Here is a 23983-nt window from a genome sequence, read left to right as displayed (position 1 = left end):
AGGCTGGCGCGGAGGGAGCGGCGCTGGGGCCGGGTGCCGCCCGGCGCGGTGCCCTCTGCCCGGCCGGCGCCTCCTCCGGCGCGGGGCGCTGCCCGGTGCGGGGCGGCGTGCGGCCGCGGGCGGCGGCGCTGCTGCTGCTGCTGCTGCTGCTGCGGCCGCCTGCTGCGGGGGGGAAGCGGTGGCGCAGACGGCGCTGGCGGCGGGGGAGGAGGAGGAGGAGGAGGATCACTTGCTCTCCCTCGCCGCCACGGGGGTGGTGCTGAGCTGCCTGGCCGCCGTGACATGGCTGGTGCTGAAGCTGAGGCAGGGCGTCCTCATGCTCGCCGTGACTAGCGCGGCCAAGACCACGTCCCTCGTCGCCTTGGAGAGGGTCCCGGCGTCCTGGCGGCCCTACCTGGCCTACCTGCTGGGGCTGCTGGGCATCCTTCTGGCCGGCTACGCCGACCGGCTCTGGCCCCCGCGGCGGGCCGCCCCGCTGGCCGAGCCTCCCGCCGCCCCCCCGGCCGCGGACGAAGCCCCGGTGCTCAGGCGGCGGCGGCGGTCCAGCTCCATGATCTCCCCCGAGATGTCGGGCGGCGGCGGCGGCAGCAGCGGCAGCAAGACCCACCGGAGGACCTCGCTGCCCTGCATCCCCCGGGAGCAGGTAGGACTGCGGGATGACGGGTCCCAAACTTTGCCGGGGGTCCGGCGGCGGCGGCGGAGGAGCCGCTCCGGGCCGGGGAGGCCGCGCACGGTGCGGGCTTTGCCCGGCTCGGCGCGGAGAGCCCCGGGACGCCTCGGGACGGGGCCGGGGCAAGCCGGGCTGAAGCCGCGCTCTCTGGACCAGGCAGAGGGCTCGGGGTGTGCTTTTCCCATATAGCTGTGGCCGGATCTGGCTTTTCCTAAAGCTCTCAGATGGAGGGCTGGGGTGGACGGTGCCCGCTGGGCTCTCGGAGCCGGTGGGAACCTGCCCCGAGCGCAGCCCTCGGGTTTCCCAGCATCACTTAGGAACCCCGCTGTTTCAAAGCTGTAGTTTCCTAGAAAGGTACCTCAGCCTTTTAAAACTTGCTTTAAGCTCGAAAGGGAGGGGTGTGTGTGTGCCCAGCAGCTCGGCTGTCCGCGGTGGGAGAAGTCCCTTATCGGGGCGGTAGCCGTGGCTCCTCTTTGCACTTTGCCTCCCCAGCGCTGTTCCCGTGCGTGTAATCAATAGCTCCGGCTCTGCCCTGGTTGCGGGAACCGGTGCGCGGCACACGCGATTTATCTCAACTTTGTTTCCTCTGCGAGGCTGTGATTGGAATGGCTGAGTGAGAACTTTTTACCAGAGATGCGTTCGTTTCAATGCACACCTCAAAAAAACTGGAGGAAGAAGCAATCAGGCACCGGTATCTTACTGTACAGCTATGTAGAGAGCCCTGTCACGGACACAAAGTGGGCTTGGTTCTGCGCTTGAAGGGTTTCTCAGTTGTTCTGAGATTTAAGATTGCCCCACAAAAATATCACTTGACACTTGGGTGTCTTGAAAGTCAGCGCAACCCCTGCTGAGCAGTGGAAAGGGAAACCTGGGGGGGAAATAAGTATCAAACTGTGTTAAGTTTTCTTTTTCAACTAGTGTTGAAAAGGATTCTGTACGCTGTGATCAAGGGAAGCATGTTGTCATACACCTAAGGTTTTCTTTCAGGTGGCTTGCTGGATAAGCAGCAAAGTGTTTTCCAAGTAATGGCTATATCTAACTATATGGTGTGGGTGGCTGGTTTGTTTCTGGAAATTGTTTGATTACATCCCTTTGTGGTTGGTATTGACATTTCTTAGAAGAGGGCCTGACAACCTTACATACTTGAGACTTGTTTTACAACAAACGTACTTATTTATTTAACAGTTTTGTTTAGGTAAAGTAAATATTTACCAGAGACAAATACAGTGTGAAAAAGTAGAAAACTGACCGAGTTCTGACTTTAACAGGAACTGAGAGGCAACGGTGTAAGAGTAATTTGTAAGTACAACAAGGCACAAAATTAAAACTGTTTATGCTTACTTGGTGAGGCTAGGCATTCTGGTGGTTTCTTACAATAATCATTTGTAAGGTCTTAAACGTATTTTCCACTTGCTTTCACACTTCCAATAAATGCAGCCTTTTAGTTAACATCTCTAAATGTAATCATTTGAAGACAGGACTCAGTGACCATGGTCCTTGTCTTCTCTCATGGAGGGACTTCAAATCTCCTGCATGTACCAGGACGTTGGACTGGTGATGGATAACAAGGTAGACTCCTTTCCCCTCCCTGCTGGTGCATTACCTGGGGACAGTGGCCAGCTTTGCGCCAAGCAATTCCCACTTCCAGGCTGTGGAGCTGGGCTGGAGTTATCTGCAACTGTTCCGTTCACCCGCTGCTGGGTTTTGGCAAATCTCTCTTTCTTTTGTTCTCACTCACTATTAATCAATAGTGAGATCTGGTATTGCTTGTGTCTCTGTGTGATTAGAAATGGATGATTACTTTGGAGTTTGGGGAGACTTTCTGTATTTATTTTTTTTTAGCACAATGTAGCTGTGTGTATGTGAACTTCTCTCCCTAAAAGCTGTTCTCTTAAATAAATGCTAGTGTGAGTGAAAAATGGAAAAGTTGAAACAAAGCTCTGTAACGACCTTGAAGAAATGATGGGAGAAGTGGGACTCTTTTACAGCAAACAGTTTATGTTTATAGCAAAAATCAGCTCCCTGTAGACTTAAAGAAAGTATAGGTAAATGTTTTTCTTTTGGACAGTTTTTAAATATAACATGTTAAAAATAGACCTGAGGGCTTTGAAAGAAAATCAGGCCTTCTCTTGCCCCCCTGTTTTTAGAAAACATCCTCTGAATGTTTCTGGTCTTGTTTGTACATCTGTGAGCTGCCAATAGTTTTCATCAGGAAATAGATCCACTTTATTGCTTTGAAACACGTACTCGAATCTAGTGAGTAACATTAGGCAAAGTTTTAGTGATCTTTCCCATCACCTCCCGTGTAACCTTTCCTATTGCTGAGCACTTAATTGAGCTTTTGTTTTTCCAGAATTTGATTCCCTTCATATCTGACTGTTTCTGTTAATATGAGATTCTATGAAAGTTGGAATTTCTGATTTTTTCTTATTTACTCACACACATCTCAATTTTAATCTGAATTCTTCTCTACTAGAATTTGAAGGTGAATCTATGTGGCATTGTAAAGGACAGTACCAGGAATTGCAAACTGACAACATGGATATTGTATTAACACACCTTGTGTTAGCATCTTATCACTTCCAAAAAAAATTTGAAAAGAAAAACTTTCATTAAAAATGCCACCATCCAGAATTCAAATGGTACCATGATGCAACCTTCTGTTGTTGCTAGAAGCGCTCTTTCCCCATTTTCAGTTTAATTCTGTGCTTTTTGTGGTTGCTTTTTGTATATGATCTCTCTCTTTCCCAACTTTGGAAAAGTCTTTGGATTACAAGCTTCCAGCCTGCTGTGAGTGTAGATCTCATTGAGGAGTGTGTGCCTGATCTTGCTCCCAGCTGAGTGTTGTCTCCCTGTGATTTCATCAAGGATGCTCAGCTCCTTGAGGGCTCGCTCAGCCAAATTCAGAAGAGGATGCAGAGCAAAATTGTGAATGGATGGATAAGACAGGGAATGAATGAAGAAATGCCTTTTTTTTTTCTTTTTTTCAGGAAATGCAAAAGCACCACCAAGAAGATGGCTTTTGGAGTTTTTTTCTCCCAGTTTTTGCAAACATTTTTATCTCTTCCTAAAAGTGCAGAGCAGAGGTTGGTGGGGATAGGGAGGGGAGCAGAAATGTGTTCTATGTGTTGTTTTTTCCCATTAAAATATTATAATGCCCATGTGCTCTGAGGCTTGTGTCTCTGATGATGTGTTAATCTCAACATGCAGCAGTCCAAGGGGATGATTTTACCTTGGTGGATAGAATGCTGCACAGGAGATTGTAGCTGGGCAAATCTAAACCATGCTGAAGACTCCTGATTTTGCTTTTGAGCTTTGCTTGTTTGCTTTGTTTAGGGAAGCTTTCAGCTACCTTGGATTTATTACAAGTATGCGTTATTTGCAGCTGCTGCAAATAGTTTGATTTGCTTTTGCAGGATTTATTTTTTTTACCTTAGTCAGAAGACTGTAGGGGTCCAGCACACAGTCTGAAGGACTTTGTGGTCCCCCAACTAGAGGGTGACACAACCCTGTGTGAGAGAAGGTGCTGAGTCCTGGTGGAGGAGCTTCTCCCATGTCCCCAGCTGCCAGGTCAGCTGCTCCACGTACAAACTCCTGCCCATGCTCTCTGCCTCCTAAGGCAGACAGGTTTTCTGTCTATTTTCCTTATGCATTTCTCTTTTGCTTTGTATTTCTGTTTTCTTTGTGTATTTCTGTTCTGGGCAGTAGGAGAAATAGAAAGCTCTTTGCCTTCCCGAGGGACATCTGAGGGTCTGTCATCTCTTTTCTCTTGGTTTGACTTGTTTTATTCTGCTGCATCTTTCCCATCCCTTTTCTCCTTGTTAAGAGTTACTTTTTCAGGCTGGTAAGCTTGGTGCCAGATTTGTCTCTCTTCCCTCAGCAGCAGCAGTGGGTTTTTTTGCTCAATTGACTGTTTTTCTTGGGGTTCTGGGTGGTAACCCTGCCTGTTCCCAGCCCTAGCCTGGGAAAGTTGTGTGCAGGACTGTCGTTATCACTCCCTGTCTGTGGAGTTGAGAAGACAATCCTGTAACAGTTCACATGGCCAAAGATATCTCTGCAGTGATAGGATCTAAGAAACAGTGGAGAAAAAGAAATATATTTGTCAGTTTTCCTTTTTTTTTTCCCAAGGGAAAAATTAAAGCTTTATCTCTTCTCATTGTTTGATAGTGACAGCTTTGGTAGTGCCAGGAATGTGTTGCTTCTTCCCCTTGGCTGGTTCTTCCTCATTTTACCTTAAAAAGTAGAGAAATGTACCCTGATATTATAACCAATTTTTATTAATACGCATCCTGTGCTCTGGCCTGAAAATGGGAGTGATCAGGGTGCAACATAGCGAAATTTAAAATTTTAGAGGGGACTGGCAGATGGAATTTAGGTACTGAACTTTGTGTCTATTAGGCATGTGAGGTTTTATATACCATGTACCTCCTCCTAATAGGGTTTATTGAGCTGTAATTACTCTGATAAGATTTAATGGCATTGCCATTTAGGTCACTAAAAACTAAGGAGTACCGAGGAGTTATGTCATCTGGTGACTTGCTGAAACACAACCATGTAAAATATTAAAGAAAGGCTCCAGGAAAAATCACCCAGGGATTCCAGACGTAATGCTTTATTTTCTTTTGCACGGCTTCATTTACGCAAACCTGCTTCACTTGGGTTTTTTCATTTATCTCTCAGCCTCACAAAAATGTTAAAACTGCTGCTGAAACTCTCACCAAGGGCTTAGAATCTATTTTTGTCCATTGGTTAAATCAAGAAATGTATATTATGGTATATTGGCAAAAAAGTAAAGTACAGTAGTGACTTTCTGCTCTTTCTGCCTGAAGTGTGAAAATGCAAAGCTGGGGAACTGAAAGAAATCCTGTGTACTCTGGGTTGTCATGTTAATTAAATAAACAGCCAGAACAGTGACCCTGTGTATGAAATGTGTTTTGAGAAGCTTGTTGGGGGTTGGAGGGGAAAAACAGTGACACATGATGTTTTGGACGTTAACTGTGACATTTGTATGAATTTCTCCTAATCTGCTGTTAGTGTTCTTGCATTCCAGCTGTTTTTTGTGGGAGACTGAGGCATAGCTGTGTGTTGCAAATAGAAGGAATAGTGCTTGGGCTTTTTTCTTTAAAAAGTAATATAAGAAATAATCTCAGCCTGGAAGTGAAAAGGTTTGCTGGGTTCTGGTGCCTGCAAACCGCAGGGCTTGGAATGGGGGTGAGCTGACTGCCTCCTAAATGATTTGAGAATGAAAAGAACACTTCTGCAATTAAAGCTTGGAGCTAGTTGCTGTGATTTACCCAGGTGGTCTGATGGAAGATGTACAGCTTGTAGCATATCCCTTGATAGATAAGGAAAGAAATGTACAGATTCAGATAACAAAGTGGAAGCCGTGTTTTAATTTGTGCAAGAATTTAAATTTTTTTTTCTCTGCTTAGTTTTTTTATAAATTACCAAACACTTTCCTCAAAGTCTCTTCTGTGCTAGTCAGGGTGTCACTCAAAGAAACACCTCTCACTTGGACTATGTAGTTTTTCAGGTTTCAGGAGGAAGGTGGTGGGATTGGTTTTTCTTTTTTTATTTTTTTTCCCTTGGGTGTTGTTTCTTCTTTTTTTTTTTGGTTGGTGGGGTTTTTTTTTTGTTTGTTTGTTTGTGGGTTTTTTTTTTTCTCCTTTTTGTTTGTTCGTGGAGTTTTTTTGTGTTGAAGTTGTCTCGCTCTAAGTCCTGCAGTGAATCTTACTTTAAGCCCTGCTCCAAGTGGTAGCATCAGTTCTTTATATTGTGAGTAATAAAAAAAAAAAAGAAAGGCAATGTCTGTTTGAGTTTTAAGTTGTGGGTGGAATATCAGCGCTTTTCCTTCTGAGCTGCTTTAGGAGATTCCCTGGGGCTGTGGGGAGAGGGGATGCGCCCTACCCCTTTGTCAAGCTTTGGCTTCTTTAGTTTATTTATTTATTTTATTTATTTTTAATGAAGACTTTGAGCTGCTTTTGGAGATTCACTGGGGCTGTGGGGAGAGGATGTGCTCTACCCTTTCGTCAAGCTTTGGCTTCTATTATTTATTTATTTATTTATTTGTTTGTTTGTTTTTAATGAAGGGTTTGAGCCGCTTTGGCTTCTATTATGTATGTATGTATTTATTTATTTATTTATAATGAAGGGTTTGAGCCGCTTTTCTTGTCCCTCTGTGTGTGTGCCTGTCATTGTCGCGAGTCCCTCGTGGCGGTGATGATGATGATGGTGCTGGTGATGATGATGATGATGATGATGGTGGTGATGAAGGCGGCTCCGGTCGCTCCCGCAGCGGGCGGGCGGTGCCGGCGCTGGCGGGCGCGGCCCCCTAGAGGGCACGAGAGCCAAGCCGGGCACGGAACATCATCCACAAAATCTGTCCGTGGTCCTTAACTCAGCCCGTGCCGGATCTGCCCCGCCGCTGCCGCTCCAGCGGTGGCACAGCCCGGGCTGCTCCCCGCGGGTCCCTCCCGGTGCAGAACATCCTGACTCTGTGTGAGCATTTGTAAATGAAACGGGAAATGCCACCTGAAAAGCAGGATGTCCCCCTGTCCTCTGCCCTGCCGAGGCCACAGCTGGAGCTCGCTGTCCCATTCTGGGCTCCTGAGAGCAAGGAGGACAAGGAGCTGCTGGGGAAGGTTCAGCACAGGGCTGTGGGGATGATGAGGGGACTGCAGCATCCCTCCTGGGAGGAAAGGCTGGGAAAGCTGGGCCTGTTTAGCCTGGAGAAAAGATGATTGAGAGGGATCTTATCAGTGCACCCACATGTCTGAAGGGTGAGTGACAAGAACACAGTGCCAGGGCAAGGGGCACAAACTGAAACACAGCCAGCTCCACCTGAACATGAGCAAAAAGCACTGAGCACTGGAACAGGCTGCCCAGGGAGGCTGGGGAACCTCCTCTGCAGAGATTCAGAACCTGCCTGGCCACCACCTGTGTCTCCTGCTCTGGGTGGCCCTGCCTGAGCAGAAGGGTTGGACTAGAACATCTCCAGAGGTCCCTTCCAAGCCCAACCTGTCTGGATGGGGCATGGTCCTTCACTGCTGTTGAACACGGATGGATGGATGGATGGATGGATGGATGGATGGATGGATGGATGGATGGATGGATGGATGGATGGATGGATGGATGGATGGACAGACGGATGTTTTCATAGTGCCACCTCAAGGGCTGCTGAGCAAAAGGGAAAATAGGCAGCACAGGGAAGATACTGGTGGTTATAGGAGTTTGGTCAGTGAAATGGCATTGTTCATTTTTGAATCTGTCAAGAAAAGGATTTGTATCAGCTGGCCACTGGAAATGTGCTGGTCACTGAAAATGTGCGGGTCACTGTTAAGATTTTGTGTGTGGGAGATTTTAAAATGGAATTGGGTTAGTGAAGGCATGGTATGGACTGGTGTATCAAGTTTTGGTCAGACATACCAGAACCATTAGGATCCACAGACAGCCCAAACTTCTGAGCCTCATCTAAGATGGGACTGAAATTGTACCTGAAATTGTAAACCCAGATCTGACTGAGGAGTATTGGATGAGGTGTTTGCCTAAAAATGAAAGAATAGAAATGAATTTGGAAAAACAAAACAAACCCATCCCCAAACCTCCAAACAAACTCCCCCCAAACCTTTTATTTTTAGGCTGTTATGAAGAAGTCTGATTGTGTGAGATAGAAATATACACTGAGCGTGGAAAATACATGCATGTCACAAGGTATGAATGAAGCTCTTCCAGCTTAGACATTTGAATTTATTAGTTATTGAAGTATATAGGTTTCTGATGCCAGTTTGAGGATTAGAAAAACTTTGTGTTTTTTTTTTAATCTGATACTAGATAGGAAGACAGTTCCCATTTGCTCCCTCTGTGCTTTAGTGACTGTACTTCTTTGTCTGGACCTATCACTGCACAACTCTCTGTATTTTTACTGCAATTGGCTACTGAAAAAAAAATTAGGGAGAAGATACTTATGAGCATCAATACAGTTAAAGGCTCTCCTTCTGCCCCTGCAGAAGGCTGGAAAATTACAAAACCTCCACATATCAGAAATAGCTCAGGGCATAGCTGAGGCCTCCTTGGCTAGCACCCCCAATCCACCAGTGAAATATGTGGGATTAAAGTGGTTTATTTGACTTTTGAATTTTGTAGGTTGCTGGAGTTGGCTTTGTTTTGTGCTAAGATTTATGCTTTGGTTTGAATTTTAAAGTAAAATAAAATTATATTCTGCGTCATTTTGTTAGTTTTTTTTTTAATGGGATTTTTGTCTGCCTAACTCTGTAGGAGTGATGCTTTTCAAATATTCTCATGATGCTTTTTCTGATGGCTGCTGAAGTCCTGAGGCACTCCCTGCTGACAGTTTAAAAAAAGCAACCCTTCCTCTCAGACTGGTTGGTCCTCTTAGAAATATCTCAGCTTCATTAAAAGCTGTGTGAAATACAAATATGATGATGCCTGCTGGAAAACTATAGCTGTGTTTATTTTTTGTTTTAAAAAAGCCTCTTGTTCCTGGTTGTCTTTGAGTAAATCTTAATACTCTAAGGGAGCAGTTTTTACTGAACTTCAAAATTGAACATTACTTATTCTGAGCAGTATCCTTCTGACTGATTTCTCAGTAAATTTGTCCATAAGCACAGTTGTGAAATGAATTCCAGACAGGGAAAGAATTGAGTATTTGAGTGGTGAAAGTTAATTATTTTTTGAACTATTGCACTCCCAGCAGGTTGATGATACCTTGCTGGCATCTCTGTGTGCTGGAGCTGCTGCCAAGCACCACCAATAACCTAAATTGCTCCTCACCCTGGTCTACAGATAGTTTGAGTCTCTTCCCCTTTTGCTGTATGGTTTTAAATAAATCCATGTGTTTTTGTGTTTAATGCCATGAAGGAGAGGCAGAGCATTCATCTGTTTTGTTACTGATGTTACATGAAAATACTGATTCTTGGCAAATACATACATCCCAAATTTACCTTGAAATGTGGCTGAGGGCTGTGCATGGGCTGAACAGTCACGTCCAAGCAAGTTTTACTCCACTTTGTGAGCAGAAATCTAGATGTGCTCTCCCAAGCTTTTTGTTGCCTGCAGAGTAAAACTTGTGTAAAACCCTGTCTGTGCTTGAGTATTGACTCTCAGTTGAGATGACAGCTGTGGAAAGGTGCAGAGCTGTGTGTGAAAGTGGAGATTAAAAAGGGCTGCACAGCCTTATGTACTGTCTGCTCTTGCCTCTGTGAATGCACTTTCAAGTGCTTTTGAGAGATTTTTTTTTCTTTTGTTTTCTTTCTTCTCTTTCCCTTCCTGGCTTCTCTCCCCCTTTTCTCCTTTTCTTTCTTTGTTATTGATGCCTGTTTGAGCTCACCAGCTGACAGATCTAACTGGGATTTCCATTCTGCTGCTTCGTTTTCTCTACAAACCTACACCCAATGCAGCTACCACTATTTCTGTACTGGTAATGCTGAAGTCCTTCCCCCAAAACTCACTTTTGAAAGGCAAAACCTGTTGGATTCTGCACTGAATTCTCTGGTGCATTTCTCTTCAGCTGTACTGGTGGTGCTAACTATAGATTACTCTTGGCAAAGTCTGATCACTGTATTTTGTGTTGACAAGGATCTTCAGTGTGTTTGGGTGCATCTATAATTGCAGGATAACTGGGAAGATATGTTTCATGTGGCTGGAGTTTTAGTTGGAATCTGGCACTGGGATTGTCACAGGAATGCTTGTGCAGTCTGCCTCTTACTCTTGTGACACAGTGGATAACCTTCAACTTCTCACTCAGTGATATTTTAAAATTCATGTTAAACAAGTGAAGGTTAAAACCACTATTTTTATTAAATTCTCTTTATAAAGATTAATAATCATCTCCTCCCGTCTCTGCTGTTTTCAGCCCTCCCAGGGTAACAGGGTGATCCTTTCAGTTCAGTCCTTAGTGCAGAAGGAGCTGTGTTCACATCCTAAAATCCAAAGAGAGCCTCTTAATTTTTTTTAGCAGCTAATGATTCTTTTTCTTATTTTAAAGAAAGAAATTCAAAGCTAACATTTGTTGTGCTGCTGAAAATGTCACCTGAAACACTTGTAGTGTGTTTTAATAGATGTATGCACACACATGCAGACATTTATGTAAATGTTCATATATGTATGTACGTACATACACAAATTAGTATTGTGCAGTTGAGAGGGATGGAGTTTTTGCTTGACTCTGACAGCACAGTCAGCAAGCCTGAGTTACATATGACTAGGTTCTTGCTGGATATTAAATCATATTTTCTGATGTTTCCCCAGGCTTCCTTGTTTATTAATATGCCAGCTTTAGTAACTATTGTTTGACTTGTGACTTTTTATTGTTTAAATATTTCTTCTTTCTTGTGCCAAGTTGAGTAATTATTTGCTATTATTTGTAAACACTTGAGTAGTGATTTTGATCAACAAATAACCACTTATGTCTTACAAGTGATATATTCCAGTGTTAAATTTGCAGATTGGTGCCACAAGTCTGTTCCAGAGGTGAAAGCCATAAAGGCACTTTCCAGGTGTCCCCGGACTGACTTGCTGCTGGCTTTAGCTGTGATGTGGAGCACAGGGCTGGCTGGGCAGGAGGAGCTGGGCAGGTCCCCGTACAGCCTGAACTGGGGCCACTCCTGGGGGCACAAAGAAGGGGCTGTTTGTACAGAAATATTAAGAGAATGAGCAACATTACAGCATTACTTGTCTGAGGTCATGCAGCAAGCAGAGGAGAGAGGTTGGATGTCCTGAATCACAATCTGCTTTCTGCACTAACTTCTAAAACTATTTGTGTGGCCATCCCAAGTTTGTGTATTTGTTCCCTTGTCTAAACTGAACTTCATAAGTGTTTATTAAAGATAAATTTTGCAGGTTTAGTGTGAAACTTAAATGAGACTACAGCTTCCTTTAGGTGTAGGCACAGAGTCAGTGGTGATTGGGGTGGGGCTGTGCCCGATCATCCCTAACTGGCCCCAGCTGTGCAGCACAGGTGAGCAGCATTGACAGTAACGAGCAGCAGGGCACAGAAGCCTGGGCTGAGGGACAGCGAGGGCAGATGCTGCAGCCTGCTGGAGTGGAGTGGTGTTACTGTGTGTGGGGAGATGCCTGAAGCCTTCTGAAGAGGTAAGGTGGTGTTGTGTTTGGGTTGAAGCTTTCTGAAACTCTCTGTATTATGGCCATCTCAACTGTGACATATGCTGTGACAATTGTTCAGTTTGGAGCTCTGGATGGTGAGATGTGCGATAAGACCAGTTGAAATAAATAGGTGACTTGTATTTTTACAGCTAAGCACAATGGGCTTTACCTGGTAAAACTCTGTTAGGTGTAGTGGATATGTTGTTGCTGCTATGTACCTGTTCTCTGGGAAGCTGTGGACTAGTTTATATTTGTTATGTATTAAAACAGTTCCCTGAAATTCACTGCATTTCTGTTGAGCTGAAATGTTTCAAGTTAACTCATATGCCATTACTGAGGGTTTGTTTTTTTTAAAACCAGCTTAATGTGCCTGCAAGTGCTATTCTTAAATGCAGTCCTAATTGTCTACTGATTACACAAAAGTGCAAATGAATAAACATTTTCTATTAAAGGATTTAATGCTGTACTTCATGTGAGGGATGGAACTGCATGGATGGTTTGGAAGCTAAAAGGGGGGGATAAGGGTGGAAAGGGAACCTGAACCTTTCCAGCAGGCTTTTGCTGAGAGTTGCAGAGCATTCATCTTTCCTGTGGATTGTGGAGAAGCAAAACACCTTTAGGAGCAGGCAGGTGTATCCACAGGTGTGTACAATCTCATCATTCCAGGCAGCATGGGCTCCATTTGTGCCTCATTACAGAGACCACAGTAAGAAATCTGCTCAGTGACAAGAGAAATATTGTGTGTGCTTTGTTGGGACTGCAAACTGACTTGTGGGCCATGGAATCCAGCATGCTGACTCCTGCTAAGCCTGCTGTGTTTGTGTCAAGCAGGGTCACAGAGGAGCACGGGGTAATAGTGCAACAATTAGCTGGACTGGGGTGCCAGCACTCAATCGCATATTCCAGCTTTAATTCCTCTCGCGGATCCAAGCCTGTAGTTTCCTCTTGGCCAGGCACCTTTGGAATCAGGGCCAGCTCAAAGGAAATCTGAGGAACCAGGGCTTAACTGAAATTGAGGACATCTAAACCTGCTTTCTGGATGCATCTGTTGTGGTGAGACAGAGGTAGCAAACACAAATGTTTCTTGGAGAGCTCCTGAGCATTTTTAAGTGAAGCAGTAAAGACAGATTGTCTGTCCCCTTCCTCTCAAAGCTATCCAATCTTTATTTCAGCTTTCTCTTCTGCTGTGAGTGGTGTATAAATCTAATCCTGAAATGTGTGATGTTCCTGTTGAGGGCTGATGGATAATATGAACTTGTGATAATAGTGACTGAGGCAGAGTTTCAGTGGTTTTCATTCCAACATTTTAGCTGCCCTCATCCTTGGATCTAGAATTATCTTTTCCTTTCATATTATGCATAGATGAAAAAGATGATCCTTAAGATGAACCTTAAGACTTCCTGGCTGTGATCTGCCACTTGAACAGACTTTTAGAAAACCCAAAATTTAAAATTCTGGATATTTATTATATTGGCATGCTTGGACATGGTGTCATGTTTAGACTTTTGGATTTTATTTTTCTTTTGGAAACTGCAACTTACCTGTGTTTAAACAATGGTAAAATTCTTCCAGCTGCAATAATATGTGCTTATTTCACGTTCAGATCTGCTTTATATATTGTCTCTTCTCAAATGAAAGTGGTAATGTGATGCTGAGAAAAACATTGATTTTTAAGTTGAAGTCACTGCATTGCAAAATTGACTGATATGCACTGAAAGAAACCCAGCCCAAAAAATCCTCAGATGTGATGAAACAGCTTCCTTTGCTGTCATTCAGTGCGCTCATGAGAACTTGGCCTGGGGGGCTCTGGGTCTTTTATTCAGTTAAGGTTTTTAGAACTGAGATGAAAGTAACAATCAGATTGTCTTAATCATTTATAATAGCAGGTTAAGGAGATGAGAACTTTAGGGAGAAACTTGATAGCCCAGGGAGTATCTTTCCTGTGATCTTAATGCATTGCTATCTAAGCCAGTGAGTCAGTGCTTGTAAGTATAATTATGTCATACACTATCTTTTGGATGCTTGGATCTACAATCACAGATGGTTTTAATGAAATTTAAGCTATCTAGCTTCTTAGCTGTATGCAGGTTTGTTTTCTTTTTCCATGTGTTTATTTAATAAAAAGCAAACTTAAAGGTCATGCTATTGATGACTACATGATTTAACAGCTTCCTCAGTGCCACTCTTCTGAATGGTCAAAAGGTTTTTTTGATCTAGGAATACTTACATCAATGAGCTGATTTTTCCTGCTTCATTCCCTATCTTCTAGTCCTGCAAATCTGATCCCCCTTTCCTCTCTCATGGAAGACAGGCCAAACAACGCAAGGGTGGGTTTTGGGCACTTGATTCTGCTTCTACATGTTAGGAAAAGTGAATTTGATTTGTTTGATGCTTGTCTGTGAGTGACCACCCAAGAATGACTGCAGTTTTGTTTGGTGAGATGTTTTTTTTTTCCTTCACTTATCTTCTTTCCCTGCAGCCAGCATCTGGTGATTGTTGTTGTTGTTTCTTTGCTTTTGGTTTCAGTTGTTTTGGAATGAGGGTGAGTGTGTGTTTGTTGAACCAGAGAGATGCACCCATGGATGTCAGTCTGCGGAGTGCTACCTCAGATTTTAAGGGATGATAGGGTTACCTGGCTCTAAATGCAAAAGCTTGAATGCAAAAAACTCACTGATGCCTTGGAGGAAGTTTCTGTACATCAAAGACAGGTTTGCTCAGTCACAGTATGTGAAATGAGCATGGGAAGGCAGTTTGAGATGGGCACAGGTCAAATTTCCCAGTTGCGTGTGAAGTTTGTCCTAACAACATGTATTAACTGCAGAAAGATGCTCACTGCTTTTTCATTTGTTAATCAAGAAATGCATTTAGGTGATTACTGCTGTTATTTCACCTTTCCCCTCTTAATTCTAATGCTGGATCTATTAATTGTTTAATCCTTTGCCCCTCCATAGGGTTGTGGTGGCCTTTCACCTTCTGGGCCTGTTTGTTCTGAGCCATGGCTGGCGTGGCTCGGGTGACATCACAAACATTTGTGTTGGCAGTCCTTCCTCCTGGAGGGCTCTGAAGTCTGACAGTGGTGAGGATGACTAAGTAGAGACAGATTTATGTGGAAATCTTATTAATACCCATAAAAGAGAGAATGGAGGCATAAGAAATTTGGCTCCAAAAAAACAACCAAAAAATGCTCCGTTCTTAGAAACATTTGGCATAGCTCCATCATGCCTTTTGTGGGAACTGGTTCTTTGTCTGGCCTAATCTAGACTTCTTTTTTTTTTTTTTTTTTCAGAAGATTACTAAAGACTTCCACTTTTCCCAAACTTTCTCACAGTAGAAAAAAATTAATTTTCACTTTGGTAATGCACAAATCAGTTAATTATTTCACAGATAATGAAACACAGATGTCTCCCCTTGTTCCTCAGCAAAGATTTAATGGTAGCCGTGCTGTGAGATCTTTCACCGCCTCCAAATGTCCATAGATATTACATGGTGCTCATAATCAAAGTGGTTTACTAAGAAGGGGAAATAATTTTCACTTACAGTGTGTGAGGGCTGGAAAGGAGCTGTATCAGAGATGTGAAATCATAATTCAGTTTCTTTCATAACATGTTTGATACCAGCCTTGGAAGAGGAGTTTTTGATGCTCAGTGTGTGCTAAGGCTCTTGTCTGTGCAGCTGCAGTAAGATTTTCTGCCTAGAAAACCCATCTTCCTTTATGGCATAATCCATAGTATACACAGAAATCTTTTATAAATAAAACTACCTTTATGTGCTCATTGCGTGTGGGTAGAGCTTTTTGTCCTGGAAATAATTTCCAATATATTGTTCCTGTTGAATCTGCAATTGAAAAACTTCTGGTTTGCTTTTAGCTATTACTGTGGTGACCTAGGCCTTTGGTTCATTGGGATATTTTGTTTTAGATCTTTAACTGGTCCATGCACGTGTCTTGTACTTTTTCCATGTGTGTGTTATTTTTCCCAGCAAGCATGATATTCCAAGCTCACTCCTGATGTGACCACACACTGCTCTGAAATAGGAAGCAATAAATTAGCCTTTAGGGCTGCCTTATGAGCAAGACCTTATTCTTTATTTGTTTACCTCTGCTTCTTGGATGTGTGCAGTTTTTAGGCCTGCTGTTAGCACTGCTACCAAAATTATTACCATTTCAGAAGATCAAAGCAGCAACAAAACAAAGAAGAAAAAGGTGAAAAAATTCTTATCTGGATGAGAAGATGATTTATATCTCCTTATGTTTGCCAAGGTAAAAATCTTCACCATGTTGCTTAGAACCTGGAGAGGCAGCTGACCTCCACTGTTCTTAGGTTGTTGTCCCTCATCTGGAGGCAGTGGAAAGAATTCTGCATAGAGGGAATTAATAGCCTGCAAATGGCTTGTTGGCCAGGAAGAGGAATTGCTATCTTGGGTTTGAATCCCACGGCCATGCCCCTGTGATGATAGCAGTGTCCTCCTCAGGTTCCTGAGATGGAATAGTTATTTTTGTTAAGTCTTGGTAAGATTTCAGAGCTTCCATCCTCACCAGTGCTCTACTTCTGCTCCTGAATGTTTTTGAATGTTTTTGTCATTTGTGAGAGCAGTAATGCTGCAAGAAAATGTTTCCTCGGGTCAGTAGGTTTTATCATTAAGTGCCTTTGTCAGGTGCTTCCACACAGAGCTGCCAGCATTGAAGTCTTTTATTTCTTTGGTGTTTGAATATTAAGTGGCAAATCAGTGTCCCCTCTGCTAATCTTGCTTAGCATTTGTATTGGTCTTCTTACTTTTAGGACACCCTGCAGACTACTGGCTTGGCCTTCAGAGGTGTGTCATGTATTCAATTTGTGCTGAACTAGATGGGCAGTAAGGGCATTTGGCATCTCCCAGGAATGAATATGCTGACAGATTAATCCTGTGTTGACTTTTATATTCAATAGCATTGTGGGAGAGCCACAGAAATCACTGTTACTCCTTGCTTGGGTCAGAGACATGTACTGAAATTGTTAGCTCTGACCTGCTGTCTTCTGAGTTAGACTTGTCCTAGATCTCTATGGGATTCTTGGAAGCTGAGAGGGAGGGGAAGTGAGAGCTCTTTGTGTTGGGTGTAATATATCTTGTTGGCTTTTCTTGAGGCAAATGAAATACTAAATCAGGAGAGATGAATTAGCTTCCTCACTTCAGCTGTGTGATTTACCTGAGACCAGTTGGCTTGGGCTGGTGCAAAATCCATGGGCACACATGTTTGGATAAAATCCCTTTTGAAGGGAAGTGTGGTTCTCAGTGTTGCCTTGTTTGCCATCACATCCAGTCTTGGCTGGATGAAGCCTGGAAGTCCAGAGTTCCCCTGGAATTCTTCTTGTACTTTACAGCTCCTCCCTGCTTTTTATATGCAGAAAACATTCTGTGAGAGGCCTGGAGGGCGGAAATGGCTATGAACAAAACCCATATATTTTCTGATATGTCAGAAGATACCAGCAAAGAATAGGGTGCTCCATGTCTGCTGCTAGCTGATTTCTTTTCATCCTATTTATTTTGTAGAGGAAAAAAGCTTGGTTGGATATTGGAGAAAACTTTTCTATGAACAAGTAGTAGTGAAGTTCTGCAACAAGCTATGTAGGGCAATTTCATCTGTGCACATGGAGGGTTCTTTCAGAAGTGTTTTAGGTATTTTTCCAAGTGGGTCTATATGCTTCTTCTTAGAGGAAACCATAGATGCTGCTGCCAATTTTTCCTGCATCTGCCTGTGGGCTGCGCCCCCCAGCTGCTGGCCAGACTCCTCTGCAGCGCCAGTTGTTCTGTTTGTTGCAGACCCAACCAGTAAGCCCCATTTATGTTCCAGTCAGTGCCTAAAGTGGAGTGTTAATCCTACTCCAGAGCCCAGTTGCCTGCCCTTAAAGGGGATTACTGAAGATCAGATCACATTTCTTGTCTCTTCTACTGTTGCTCTTCTCTGATTCAGGAAGTGCTGTGGTATTTAGTTTGTATTACCAAGTCATGACTGGTGGCAGACTCTTCCCCCCCCCCCGCTGCTTTTATTCCCTGTAAATGATAATCTTCAAGTTCCAGGTAGGCTCCTAATTGCTCTTCATTTTGGCCTGGCTCCAAGCTGATTTATCAAGTCCACTTGTTAACTTAATGCTTTTATGGCTGCCAAGAGAGTGCTACATGGCCTAAGTGAGATGGAGTGGCTGGGATTTGTTAGACTTTGTGTGCAGGGAGGTTTCCTAGCAGCCAGATAAGGGACAGCTGTGTGAAGGGCACAGCAGCACCCTGCCACCCTTGCTCGTGTGAGGGAGCAGCACTGGGCTTGGGAGAGAGCTCCTGTAGAAGGAAGAGCTTTGGGATGGGTGTGTGTAGAGTACAGCACGTTCTGTGCCTTATGCCCTGTTGGAGCCCAGGACATTCCTCTGGCTGCCCTGGAGGACTCCAGACCCTGGCAGGGGCTCAGAGACCTTGGCACAGAGTCACAAACACCTGTGCCTTTGATTTTAGCCCATGGAAACAATTCCCAACTTTGTGTGAAGATGTACAAGTCACAAGGGTTTGAGTAGAATGATAGTGAATTTGTCCCAGGGTGAAAAAGTAGAATTTTGGGGATTTAGAATGGGGGTTCAAGAGGCAAGATGGAGGAATCTGGGTGTGTCCTGTCCTTTTTCTTCTTCTTGTCCTCCATCTTCTGCTGTGATGGTGGCACTTCTGGATTGGTTTAGAGTAGAGACAGACTGTCTAACACAGGTGATAGATATTGGAAAATCATTGTAAATAAAGCACACGTAGTTCTTAGTATAAAGAGCCAACACCACCCCAAGGGTGGTCAATGTGCCACAACCCGACCTGCTGGACAGATCTCAGCAGATCAGAAAGACAATGTATTAGATAGGAGAAAATCAACAACCTTGAAAACCAGAGCTGAGGAATCCTGACTCCTCCTTTGAGTGTGGGGCGGAGAAAAAAAAGACCTTTTAATACCTTGGGAGCCATTTCAGCAACTCAGAACCTGAGCTATGCCCTGCTGCCCAGCTGAGTAGTTCTCATCTGCTTGGGTTTTAATGCTTCCTGTTGCTCCATGCTGGTTTGTTGTTGGTTTATTTATTTATTTTTAATTGTCATTTTGCTCTGAACTAACTGGATTGCTGTTAAAAGTCTCAGCATGGCAGCTGTAAAATTGCCTAATCAACTGCAGGAGATAATCTTTCCCAGGGGAGACCTTTGAATGCACTGACTGTCAGCAGGAATAGGTCAGGTGCCTCCAGGTAACTTTGTGGGAAGGGAGCCTTGCTTTCAAAACTGTATCTACCCTGCTTTGTTAAGGACTAAGGAACTGGTTAGTGGGACCTGTCATAAAAGTCCTCTTTTATGGTTGTGCTAAATCCTCTTAAAGAAAGCAAACAACTCTCTCATTAATGCTGCTCTGCTCAGCATAGAAATAAAGCAGCTGTTGTGACTGTCAGAGGCTTTAAGAAAGGCTTGAAGTTGGAAAGAATTTCCACTTGATCAGTTGATGAAACTCAGTGGGCTATGGCAGTGCATTCTTATCTCCATTTTCTCCTTGGAGTCTGAGAAACATGTTGAATTTGGGCCTGAGAACTTGTTCAGAGTTGCATTTTAAGGGAGTAAGTGACACCTGGGGAAGATAAGCTGCGACCAGAACTGAGATTTTCATAGTTTTCCTGTAAGTCAAATGATTAAAAATATGTGAGGTTTGGTGTATCATATTTGAAGAATAAATCCCTTCCTTCCCATGCTGGATTCCAGCATTCAGCAGTGGAAATACTGAAGAATGTTAGTTGGAACTGATGCTGACCATATTGGTGGCCTAAAATACTTCGTTAAAACTACTTCCAGAGCCTTTTATAGCTTTGAAATTGCAGAACTGAATAGCTCTGAATTATACTAAAGCTTCTTCAGATGTCTTACCTTCTTTCTCTTGAGCTGGGGAAGCAGAAAGGGAAAAAAAAAACAGAATCAAACAAAAAATGCGTTTTTCTTCTGGCATTTTGACTTGTGAGCCTGCAGTGGGTGCAAATGCATTGCTTGAGTTTCCTCATCATCTGTTTTTCTGCAAGCATAGGACTTTGTGTAGGACATTCCTGGGACCCTGGGCTCATTTCAGGAGCAGAACAATGTTACATAGGGAATTTGATTGCAAACCAGAAGTGTTTATATATACAATAAGTATATATCAGTGGTTTTAATTGATGTGTGGGTAGATGCAGGCCTATTAATAGATGGAAATAAGGAGAGGGAAAAGAGGAAATAAAGCACCACAGCTGTAATTTATCAAGATTGACATGAAAACAAATATTATTTTAGTAATCATAGGAAATTCTTTGTAAAGCATGTACAAGAAAGGTATTTTAACCCACCTCAACGATTTCCTGCCCAGCTACATCCAAAGAAAATCAGACGGGCTTCTTCTTCTGCCCCCCACAAAGGGTCACTTTAAAATTATTGTTTCTCCCCTCCTCCATTTCTCTTGATGTTGGGTTTTTTGTTTGCTTCAGATGCTTTTCTTTTCTCTTGTCAAATTCTTCTTTAAGGGATTTTTTTACCTGGCATGTAAAACTGTCTGAAAAGTGCAGCTGTGGGGTGGGGAAAGGATTTACTTTTGTGTTTAACTGTAAGATGTGCTGAAGCTGAAGGCCATTGATGTTCCCTCAGTGTAAGGCTGGGAAAACTTGGTATTCCTGCCTGGTGTGCTTCATTTCGTGGAGGAGGATGTGGTGCCCTCAGTCTGGTTTGGTCACAGAGTCATAGAATGGTTTGGATTGCAAAGGTCGTCCAGTTCCAATCGCATTGCCACGGGCAGGGACACCTTCCACTATCCCAGCTTGTTCAGAGCCCCATCCAAGATGGCCTGGAACATTTCCAGGGATGGGGAATCTGCAGCCTCTTTAGGGAACCTTTCAGTGCCTCACCACCAATTTTTGGGAGGAGTCGCAGCTTTTGTGCAGCTGCTCAAAGGAGGCAGAAGGAATTGCCTTGCCCTGTCTGCCTCACAACTGTTCCCAGCTCTCAAACATCTGAAATCCTAACAATGGCTTGGCAGAAAAATGGCCAAGCACCATGCGTAGCCAGAGGCATGGAGATAAGTGGTTTGGGTGAAAGAACCTGGAAAATGCTTGGCGAACCCAGGGGTTGAATTTGTCTCTTAAAATGTTGCAGGTTCATCTTGCCAAACTTAATCTGCCTGAGGGCAGCACTTCACTTAACACTGGGAGTCCTTAAACCTCTCTAGCATTCAATTATTTTTGTCTTTGTTTTTAGAAAGGATTTTTTTGAACTCTGTTCAATACCATTCCCGCTTCAGTTGCCTGTCAAAAATGCAGCCAAAAGTCTTTTTGAGGTGGAAATTAAAAGAAAAATAGAAGAGATAAAAAAGGAAAATACTACTTAATTGGATGGTCTACTTTCTGCTACCCAGAGAAGTTTCCCATTTCTCATTGGCAAAAAGACTTTGAATGCCTTGTGCTCATAAGTCTTCCCTCTCGATGTGTATCTCAAACCACAAACACACCATTTGTCTGCAGGGAATTATATTAATAATTTGAAGAGTGACTAGAAATAAAAACAAATCTGGTTAACATCATCCATGACCTGACTTGATTAAAAATAATTTCTCCCTTGAAAAACTATTCCAAATGCTGTTTCTGAATGAAAGTTTAGGTAATAACAGTGGCTGATAATACAGGACAGAAAAGGATTTGCAAGAAGCATAACCTTGAGCTCCCTTCTAGCCTGTACTGAGTACATAGATTGGAAAAGAATGATAGATGAGGACTAAATAAAGGATTTCTGGCTGTGGCCTTTCTTCTGTGATCTTAATACTTAATGATGAGATTTATGTTTTCAAACATAGCTTTATCTTCTAAATATATTGTAGAAGGCTAAATTGTGGAGAGAGGGGAAGAAAGTGAGGGACTATTTCTGCAGTGTTGAAATGCAGCTTTAGCTTCAGCATTTCAGGAGTCAGAGGTTTCTGCAGGAGTTTGTGCTTGAGGGCCATTTTCTGCTGTGTCACAGGTGATCTGGTCTGCTGGGGAGCCCAAGGCATTTCTTTGAGTCCTTCCCAGGTAATTGAAAGCACATCTCAAAGGCATGATGCTGCTGGGCCCCTGGTTTGATATCCAGCTATTTATGCAGTTACATGCCAAGTGCTGCTGCATCACTTTGTACCCCACCATCCATCCTAGGAAGATGTGTGCTGAGTACACTGCTTCAAGAAACAGCAGAGGGATTTCAGGGTGTATTTTTCCCAGAAAGACTGAACAAGTCTTTTTTGTGTCTGCTTTAGGTATAAAGCCCTAAAATGCCCCCCTGCTTGTCTCAGGTTATCAGGCCAGGCACACTGCCTCTCTCTTGTGGCAGTGTTATCCTGCTGCCGCTCTGTCCCTTTCCTGCATGAAGGAAATGCTTGTGGGGTTGCTTCAGGCAGAGGTGCTGCAGTTGTGCCTGGGGCTGTTACAGAACAGCTTAAATTGCCATTTCCAGAGCTGTGTGGCTCAGCTGTGCCATTCCCAAAGGATTTAGCAGCTTGGTGTGTGGGTGCTCTGCTCCTCTGCTGTGGGTGGCAACAGGAATCTCTGCACAAGCAGTGACTGTGACTGCAGAGGTAACACCTAGTTCAGTCACCTCAGTTAACTTCGAAGCACATGGTAAATAAATTTCGTGAAATTACTGGATTTTACTCAAAACATTGCATACAAAGAAGTGTTTTATATTCCAGATGTTTTTAATTGCCTCTATATTTATAAATGTGACATTTAATCAGAGTAATTCTGCATAGATTTTTTGACCAAAACTGAAATTTATTTGGAATGTTTGCATTGGGGAAAGCACTAGTACAACTTCATCCTGCTTGCTACAAATTACTTATTTCAAGAACATTTTATAAGCATATTACTAGATTTTTACAGAGTTGAAATGTAGGAAAAGGAAGAGGAATAAAGTAGCAATGTAAGCAGATCAACAAAAGAGTTGAAATTAATAAAGAAAGCTAGTTTGTGTCATGAATTCATCTATGTTGCTCAAAGAATAAGTGATTGGTAGTTCATGTTTATAGGAACTTTAACATTACTTATTTCATTCAGTTTCTTTGAGATGCAAAAATCAAGCAGCTTCTTTTTTTTTTTTTCCCCCTGCTGGGAGATAGCAAGAGAATCATAAATTCCCATCAGAGATTGATTACTGCTGGTCTTTCTGCCTTGTATTTAAGAATTAAGAGATTCATTTACTAATTGAGAAAGGGATTTGTGTAATTTCAGTGTCTGTACCTTCTGAAAGACTGTCTTGACTATTCAGTAATATGCTAAGTGTGTCAAGCTCTGAAATCACAAACTGGACATGCGCTACAACAAAATGGGAAAAGGCCTATGAAATGAATACAACTGCTGACACATTTACTGACAATGGGAGATCAGCTATATTTTTAAAATACAAAAAAGAAAAGACACTTTATCAAGACTAGGCATTGGAAGATGGTCCTGCAGAGTCTGGAAAATGGGCATTTGAGCAGGAGTAGGGATTGTGACTGCCAGAGAAATGAATCAGCAGCATCATCTGCATTCTTCTCAGGGTGGCAGGTTTCTAGGAACTTGGATACCCTGGATGGTTTTATCATCACAAAGCTGTGATGGGCTCAGGCTCCTAGTTATGTTTGTTTAATCTTTGTGCAGTTGAAATAAAGATGCTGGTACATGTATTGTTTCTTTGAACAAAGCTAACTCTTATGTTTTCTTCTTGATTTTATAACTTGGATGCTTTGTGGTATGTATGTGTGCTTGGGAGCTCTTTCTTAAAAATGAATGCTTTGTTAAAGATTACCACATATGTGGATTCTGATAGCAGGTAGTATTGCTGTGTAGGATGGTGATTTGGATGGGTTTTACTATCAGGGCAAAACAATTGAGCTCAGTCAAGCAGACAATTTGGTCAAAATTTTGTGGAAATAAAGAAAATCCATCTCTGTGTCTCAAAACTTACTCTTGTAATGGTTGTACGTGTGATTTAAATCCTCCATAATTAAAGATAATTCCTGTGCCATTGCTGTTTGACAGTCCCAAATGGCAGAACCCATAAATCATTGTTTGTGCAGCCACTCCAAATGCCAGAACAGCTACAGGCATTCACTGCCCAGCTTTTGCTGGTCATTGATCCTGCAGCTTTGTGTTTTGCTGTACTTTGTTTCTCCTGGGTTGGAATACC

The 23983-nt window shown here is 43.1% G+C and overlaps 1 protein-coding gene across 1 annotated transcript in view; it reads left to right on the top strand.

Annotated features, from left to right (window-relative positions):
* Window positions 1-316: 316 nt before the first annotated feature.
* PDE3A (phosphodiesterase 3A) overlaps window positions 317-23983 on the top strand; it is a 209125-nt gene continuing 185458 nt past the window's right edge. Inside the window, exon 1 of the mRNA XM_030960122.1 lies at window positions 317-643. Within this exon, the coding sequence (XP_030815982.1) occupies window positions 317-643 (327 nt within the window). The remainder of the gene's footprint in view (window positions 644-23983) is intronic.

This window comes from Camarhynchus parvulus, chromosome 1A (genome assembly GCF_901933205.1).
Source record: "Camarhynchus parvulus chromosome 1A, STF_HiC, whole genome shotgun sequence".
NCBI lineage: Eukaryota > Metazoa > Chordata > Aves > Passeriformes > Thraupidae > Camarhynchus > Camarhynchus parvulus.
The sequence above is the reverse complement of the archived record's forward strand: the minus strand, read 5'-3'. Positions and strand labels throughout refer to the sequence as shown.